At 48.1% G+C, this 8,590-nt stretch overlaps 1 protein-coding gene across 1 annotated transcript; it reads right to left on the reverse strand.

Moving 5' to 3' along the window:
* Window positions 1–241: 241 nt before the first annotated feature.
* LOC135816094 (dolichyl-phosphate beta-glucosyltransferase-like) lies at window positions 242–8,378 on the reverse strand. The gene is made up of 11 exons (XM_065329466.1): window positions 8,117–8,378; window positions 6,964–7,135; window positions 6,414–6,460; window positions 5,825–5,893; window positions 5,387–5,479; window positions 4,974–5,087; window positions 4,489–4,548; window positions 2,573–2,656; window positions 1,988–2,055; window positions 1,472–1,557; window positions 242–993 (listed from the first exon to the last, which is right to left on the reverse strand). The coding sequence occupies exons 1-11, from the start codon at window positions 8,192–8,194 to the stop codon at window positions 875–877; spliced, it is 990 nt and encodes a 329-aa protein (XP_065185538.1). The 5' UTR covers window positions 8,195–8,378; the 3' UTR covers window positions 242–874.
* Between the last annotated feature and the right edge of the window lie 212 nt (window positions 8,379–8,590).

Raw genomic sequence — 8,590 nt, forward strand, 5'->3', positions numbered from 1 at the left:
ACTTTACACCGACGTTTCACTGCACCAGGTAGACCGGGCACGGGTATAGACTCCATCGCCACATTCCCCCAGCGTGCTGACGACATGGTATTCCAAACAACAACCACACCACATGCATGGTTCGCCCGCTCGTTCAGCAGCCGAGCGGCAAGAGACAGACATGCAATGTACGGCTGCAAACCGAACCGTGGAGCCCGGAAGAGCAGAATACACACACGCGTACACACTACTGGAATGGATGTTCGGCAGTGACAGGTGGTAATTTAAAAATGAGAATTCGCATCTAACAGTACATTCAATTGAAATGGATATAACGTTTGTGTGCCGCAACAGCTGCACGAGTTGCAACTGTCGCGCGTACGAACGAGAGCAGAGGCTGACACGAAGGTCTAAAACAATTCAATCCGTAGCTAGCCAGAGTGGAGGCATACAAAAGTACAAAGAGCATCAGCGAGGTTAGACTTGGTTCCAGACCAGTTAGGTTCCATCGGATCGCTAGGCGAGACAACAAACAGCATCGGGAGCGACCACCAATGAGACGGACAATCGGGGAATACGCGTAAATATATCTCGTGTGGAATAAATCGAAAAGAATAAATCGGACGAGAGGAAGGACAAAACGTGTTACGCGTTACGACTAATGGTCCAATAATGCAACCAGATCATACAGTCAGATAACGCGATATTACGGCAAAAAAACCTGACAGGGGTAACTGAGACATCCAACGCATCTACGAACCTCTACATCCATATATCCACACCTATCTCATCAGTCCAAACCCGAAACATTTCTGTCCTTCCTCTTATCCATGAGTACAATTGGCCCACCATCCGAGTTCAGAATAAATTGGAATTGAACGTACGCAGGCGCCATCTAGCTGGACTTGCTCGGTACGGGTTCAATCTTCCAGCCACCCGTTGCGTAGCGCAAGCTTATCAACACCAAGTCCCTGGCCATCTGAATCCAACTGAAGAGCGGCGTCATCTTGGAGCCTGAGCAGCAACGACAGCGACGACACAGTCAAGCGATTCAGAGCATGCAGATACCAGTACGCTGTAGTATGACCAACAAGTCAATGCTACCCTGCCAAGCCATTGCAAAATACAGGGAATTCCATACAGAAGACAGCGAACAAAAGAGGGAAAACATTCCCTCCCACCCACCATCAACCAAATGTCAATGTCATATTCGCTAGAGTACAATTCACTTGTGATGCACTACTACAAGCTCAAAATATTGGGTGCACATGATAATCCAGATGTGAAACACACTGTGCCAGTCTAAATCATGCTCAAGGGGGGGGGGGGGGGAGGGGGTGCTGTTTCTTTTATTTAGAGTCGAAGGGGGGGGGGGGGGTAACATGGGATTTGCAGTGTTGACTGGGATCACATTGACCCATGAGGATGGTGGCATTCCAACGGACGTGGAAACGCCAGGTTGGTTGGCTCTCACACCGGGTACGGGGCTTACCCTCAATCTCCTGCCAGTTGACAGCCACCTCGGAGATTGGAATCTTCAGCTGCTGCGCTACATACAGCAGCTCCACGTCAAACGCCCTGTGCAGAAACAGTGCAACCACATCGAAGCATCGCAGCACAGTGTCATCATGTCTTCGAAGTAACAAAACGTGCATGCACTGACAAGCAAACATAAAATGATGGCAAGAGAATCAATAAAGTTAAGTTCACAGCACAATTAGTTCTCTTCACAGCCATGAAAAGTAGTCTCCAAAATGAATGTTTAAAAGAACAATAAGCCGCATTCTCTTTCAAAAACTGCAGTTGAGTGAGTCGAGTTTTACGAAGGCGAGAAGTAAGACCATGTATCTCAGGCACTAAACCAAGTAGCCAAGTTTTGCCATGCATTATGACGTAGGTGACTCGAGAACGATCGTCATCAGCACTGCTTTCGTGCAGCACCAGGCGGCTGCACAGGTCAGGCTCCCCCTCGAGTAGCATCACGGCTGGTACATACACATGCGCTTACCATCTGTCGACGTGCATCGTGTAGAAGATCAGCGTGGCAGCACGGCGTGTCAGCAGCTTGAAGCCACACTGCATGTTCAGGCAAGACAGAAAAAAAGAAAGAAAGGCGATGATTTAAATACATGTACAGTTGAGCATTGACTACCCGGCAATCGATTACTGTATCTGGAATGGCTTGGACGCTACTTCCATGTCCGTCAATGCATGGTAGAACCACTAGTACATGATCTTGTATGCATTTTTCGAGGATGAAACTGTATCACGTGCATGTAGGAGACCTATACTGCATACATATTCCATGACCCTCTCTGTCTGTCTGTCTGTCTGTCTGTCTGTCTGTCTGTCTGTCTGTCTGTCTGTCTGTCTGTCTCTCTCCATTTCCCTCACCCGAGCCCCTTCGAATTGTGAACGGCGTCTTTCCCGAGGGGTTCGGATAACTGATGCTCTAGTGTAATAGACTTGACAAACACACCCAATATCAAGAGGGAATATGCTTTGCTCGTTTTCAAACGTAGCAATTAGACATCAGGCACAAACTACACTTGCGATAACATTTCCACAGCGTGGAGATTGTAAAGCGCCTCACCTGTGTGTCCTGGACACCGCGCACGCACAGCGACCACACGACAAAGTGAAATCCGTGCATCAAGAAGTTGCGCAGAAGTGTACGCTACGAGCACAAAACAATGGCAGCACACAAACACAGCCGATCAACGGCCGGGTCTTAATTGCCAGGGGCGTCGGAAGGTATTACAATTAACACGTTGGGGAGGGGTTACTGATGCGAAAAGTTTGGAAATTTAGAGCCCAGATGAGTGTATTTTATTGATTCACGGGGTACCTGAGACAAAAAGTGGTACGGTCAATACCCTGGTGACCGTACCGTGTCCGACGCCCCTTAACGAACATGATACTACAAGTACTACAGAAGCTCTGTTGGTAATACTGTCATGGTTTGATAAGCAGGGAGAAAATGACTTCCGTATTGTTCCGGAGTATAAGCCGCATTTTAAACACTCAAACCCACCCCCAAAATGGGGGGGGGGGGGTGCGGCTTACACTCTGGTGATCAAATTAACGGGAATAAAATAATAGGGTAGAAGTGTGTATTTCAAGGCAAAAAATGGGGTCGGGGTGCGGCTTATACTCCGTAAAATACGGTACTTGGAATAGACACTTACACACACGTGCGCGCACACACACACACGCGCATGCACGCACGCGCACACCTGGTCCTGGTCCTGGTAAACACTGCCATTATGGCCACGCGTCCCCTTGCGGGGCCGACAACATGGAAACGACGAGCGACGGCAGAAAGTCGGCAGTCTGCCGAGAGATCAGGGACCATGTTCAATCGGCACGACGAGAGAGCCATCTTTGGCAGCTATGGATTTGGAATGCACGAGTAGAGCGGCAGCACCGACCACAGGCCCCACAGTGGCCCTTGCAGCATGAGAGGGCGAGCCGCACATGCGGCGGCGGAGGAGTCGCCTGAGCAGCAATGGTAGACACCGCCGCCCGGCACGGAGCCCGAGACGATGTCGTGGGAAGCATCCGGGAGTTGGGGTACTTGTGGACCGCCAAACCTCCGGCACTGCGGAACCAGCGCTCGCAGGAAGAACATTGTCGGCTACCTCTCTGTTCTGATACAGGTTTGCGGCGCTCATCGAGGCATTTCGCGCACACACACACACTCACATACAACAAGTACAGTTGTTGCAACTAAACTCCGACCTCACGGTGAATACAGCAGAATTGCGTTCACTTCTCAGCCAAGTGTTGGTTGTGCTTGGGCCACACAGCCCCGGAACTATCATTCATGAGACTGGGTGTTATTTGCAGCCAATTTACGAGGATATTATTATTATCACACTAGCTTGGACGATACAAATACAGACAGCAACAGTCAAATATGCTGCAATCACACTACTATAAAAGCAGAAATTTTCGGTGATGTCATATTTTCGGAATTCTCCAAAATCAGCGGTTCAGTGGAGGGAAATTTTCGAAGTGTACTACTGAGTAGTACCGACAATTTCGGTGCGTTTTATTTTCGGTAAAAATTGTCAGCACCGAAGTTACCAAAAATAAAACACCACCGGAAATTTCTGCTTTTACAGTACGGTGTATCAGACACATCCGTTGGACATTGTAGTCAACGCTGTCTGATGATGACTGTAATATTATGCACGACTTTCTAAGTCACAGCTAAACAAGTTCAATCCCGCTCTGTGTATAACGCTCTGCAGCCAGATAAATTAGGCACTCCCTCGAGCAGCTTCAAATTGTTTCACATGTATTCCGAAGTGGAGTTTCAAGGTCACTAGTTGTGCCACTCTGTTCCAAACATGGAAGAACTGCTCAAGCACGTGATCATCAAAAAGAGCAATGTCTATCCGCCTGAAAGTAAAGGTAGAATTTCAAACCAATCCCTCCTCCCCCTGGTATTCATACGACAACAAATCCAGTTAGCTGCATGTACATATACACAGTATCACACACCTCCGCAACAGCAGCCTCCTGCAGATGAGCACGCGATCCGCAGCTTATGGCCATATCGGTCTGTACAGGGACACACACACACACACACACGCACACACACGCACGCAAACACCACACACACGCATGCACGCACACACACACACACACACACACACACACACACAGTGACAAAACAAGAATGCGGTACACTGTGAGAGGAACACACTGGGATAGGATATCCTCGGCGAAAAGATTCATGGGTTGTGTAACTTGTGTTGCATGGGTGGGGAGCACCCCATGACAATACCCATCTTGGACATTCTGGGAACAAGTTACGGACAGCATACTCTACCGTACGAGTCCATGACTTCAGACAGGCGATAGAGCTCGGTAGAGCAACGGGTTTACCTGACACTGCTACACCAACCAGTAGAGTACTGGCGAACACCCTCTAGTCTAAGTACTAGTAAGCAAAGAGAAGAAAGCTGCACCAAGGCACCACCAACCTTCTGTGGAGCATCCTTGTGAAGAGCGTTCTCCAGACGGATCAGGTCGCTGACCTTGGTCGCTCCGTCTGCATCGGCAAACAAGAGAATCTCACCGCGTGCGCTCAGCATGCCCTGCATATGATCATACACAGGAGCACACGGCACAGCGCGCGCACACGCACACAGACACACACACACATACACACACAAAGCGGAAACAGTTCAATATCAAACAGGAGAACATACGTCGCATTCACGTTGCACTCAGCACAACAGGTACACATCTCTCCGTAGCTCTATTTCTGAACCTGACTGGCCATGTCTGCTACCCTAACAAAGCTCATTCATGATACCGGGGATGACGTAATCACCATAGTGATCACTACAGCCATGACATCGTGCCATGCTCATTTGAAGAGGTCACTACTCACCAGTCTCACTGCGCCGCCCTTGCCGCGGTTCTTGACCAACGTCAGCACACGGATACGGTCAGTGCCGTGTTGCTCAGCGTACTTTAGTGCCACCTGGTCAGCAAACACACACACACGCAAGAACGAGTACACAACCAAGAATTTCCACACACTGTTGGTGTAGGAACTGGGAAGGGGAGAGAAGCGTATTGTTTGCGAACAGCTCGACCCACAGTGCAGTGCATGCACTGCTCCAATGAATCATCACCAACATATGGTCGCTTTTTAAGCCTGTCCGCACCGTCCGCAGATCATGTGCATTGCCACAAACACCGCCGGTTTGTCTATGAGCTATCACTGCCCGCTGCAGCAGTCTGCAACAGAGGATTAGCCATGAGAGAGGTGTGGCGATGAAACCGCAAGCCTGCACACTTGCAGGGGCAGACAGGACACGCTTACCTGAGACGTTTTGTCTCGGCTGCCATCATCAACTACGATGATTTCGTACGTGAACGAAGGCTTCTCAGTCTGCAAAAGGCACCGGCAACAACAAAACAAACAGCAAAAAAAGCAAATTAAATCTACTTCCGTTGAATGACTATCAAAGCATTGTAATGATGGGGAAAGCCCCGCATGCAACACCACCACAGCGGGAAGTGTATGAGTAACACATGTGAAGTATAACTGGTGCCATGTTTGGGATGTAGAAATGTACTCAACGACACAGTGGGTGGTTATGTAGGGTGTCCAGTGCAAACTACAATCAGGACACAACGAGCACGTGCTCCAAGCCATCGCCGACACAAAGCTACAGTTGGCATGGCAAGATGGACATGCATGTGGTACAGAAGCAGCAGCAGCAGGAGCAGCAGCAACATCATCATCAGCAGCAGCAACATCAGCAGCAGCAGCAGCAGCAGCAGCAACATCATCATCATCATCATTATCAGCAGCAGCAGCAGCAGCAGCAACATCAGCAGCAGCAGCAACATCAGCAGCAGCAACATCAGCACTACTCTATGTATGTGTAAATAGATCTGCACCGTACCTGTCTCTCTTGCATGTACTCAAGTGTCTCGTCAAGCATTATCGGTACTGAAACCAACACAGGACACATGCACACACACACACATGCACGCACACACACACACACACACACACACACACACACACACACACACACACACACACCCACACGCACACACCCATGCACACACACATGCACGCACACACACGCGCACACACACACACACACACACAGGCAACCCGTCCATTAGAGATAATCAACAAATACTTATCAAATTCGTAAGAGGGCAATGTTGAGATCACAGTAAAACATACACCTTACACCATCTGTTTCTTGTACAGTAAAACCAGCCCTAACGGGACATCCTTGGTGCAGCGGAAACTGTCCTGATACGATAGGATTCTGCTATGGTGCATGAAAAAATTGTCCGGTCGAGACAGGATTCCGCTTGGCACAGGGTCCGGCAAACACAGATTTTACTGTACTGCAAGGGCATTAAAGTACATCAATTCATGTACCGGTACACTAAATTGACCTGACACCGGGATACACATGCGTATACTAAACTTACAACGCTCTTCTTCATTATAGGACGGCACAATGATGGACAGATACACAGACGCCTGGTCCAGTATGCTAGGGAACGGGATACGCTTTCCAGACTTGGGGTCGATGAAAGACTTCTCGTCATCATAGCGTGTCAGATTCGGCTTTGCTGATGTGAAGCGAATAAAAAGTAATACCTACAGAGGAATAATAATAACAGGGAAATGAGATATAGTAAAACCTGTAACTAAAGACCACCGTAACTAGCGACCAGCCGGGTACTATAGACCACTTCGCCAGGCACGGACGGTCTCACATTCAGTATGGTTGTGCAGCGCAAACCTCTAACTAAGGACCACCTGCCACTAAAGACCGCTTTCTCTGGCCCCACTGAGGGGTTGGTCGTTAGTCACAGGGTTTACTGTATAGTCCGTCAAAGGTTAATGTGGTGTGCATACTCGCTGACACGCTTGAATAGAGCCCTCTCTTGAATAATGCCCTGTCTCGAATAGTGCCAATGAAAAAATAAAGCCCTCCCTCCAATAGTACTCCCCCCCCCCCCCCCCGACTTGTAATCTAACGCATGTGCGAGTTTGGTGTTGTTTTGCTAAGGTTCTCGTCCATGCCATTGCACTGGTGGTTTCTGGATCAAAATCGCAGTTCTTGTTGCAGTTTCTGTCGAGTCATGAAAGTTTGGAGTAAATTTAAGACCCTGTTTCTCTTTGCCTCCTTTGTTTTTATGTTGGATGACGTAAATGCATATGTACCAGCATTGAGAAAATAGTTCCCTCTCTTGAATACCGGTAGTGCCCCGTCTGTGATGGACTGAAAAAATAGTGCCCCCGGGGGTGAAGGCGAGCGCGGTATGTACAAATGGATCATTTATATTTATGGCTCTAAACACTAGCCTACATGAATGTACTCGCTGATCATACTTCGATCGAAGTACAAGCGTGTATACATAATAATTATTATACCATGTATACAGTGATCAAACATTTCGATTGTTTGAGTAAGGTGCTATATCAGTGCAAAGCTAAAGGACTAAAAGAACTACAACATAATGCTATCAAGAGAATTTAGTTTCAAATTGATGCCAGCTTGCTAAACACGTTCCAAGCAACCGCGGCAGGAAGACACACGGTGTATCAGAACGGAAATATAGGCTATTTACTCACCACAGCACCAATCAGGGCCAGAATTGCTCCACCATAACAACACAGACACTGAGCGTCCATGTGACAAAAAACTCCCATTATCACGATTAAAATTCAGGACTATTTCCACTGAAGACGTACAGGCACGACGAATGAAGAAATGCAGTTCCAGACCAGGGAGGAACACCAGAAAGAACTGGCAACTACAAAATAACAACGCTACTTGACGTTCAGCATTCTGTATGTCTCTCTTCCTCCTATCCTGCGTGTCATTGCACAAAAAAAGTTAGACAGATTCCTTGTCCTTTTCGATTTCTGACATCACAGATAAAAATTATGTCATTGGAAGGACAAGATAACGTCACACTTGCTCATCTGTTTGATTTGAAACACGAATACAAGAACAATCACTGGTGTCAACCACTACATGCAGCAATGTTTCGTGATGCAGAGAGAAGTCGTATATCGAGAGTCTTTGCCTGTGCTGGCATCTGA

The sequence above is a fragment of the Sycon ciliatum genome, chromosome 1, assembly GCF_964019385.1.
Source record: "Sycon ciliatum chromosome 1, ocSycCili1.1, whole genome shotgun sequence".
Classification (NCBI taxonomy): Eukaryota; Metazoa; Porifera; class Calcarea; order Leucosolenida; family Sycettidae; genus Sycon; species Sycon ciliatum.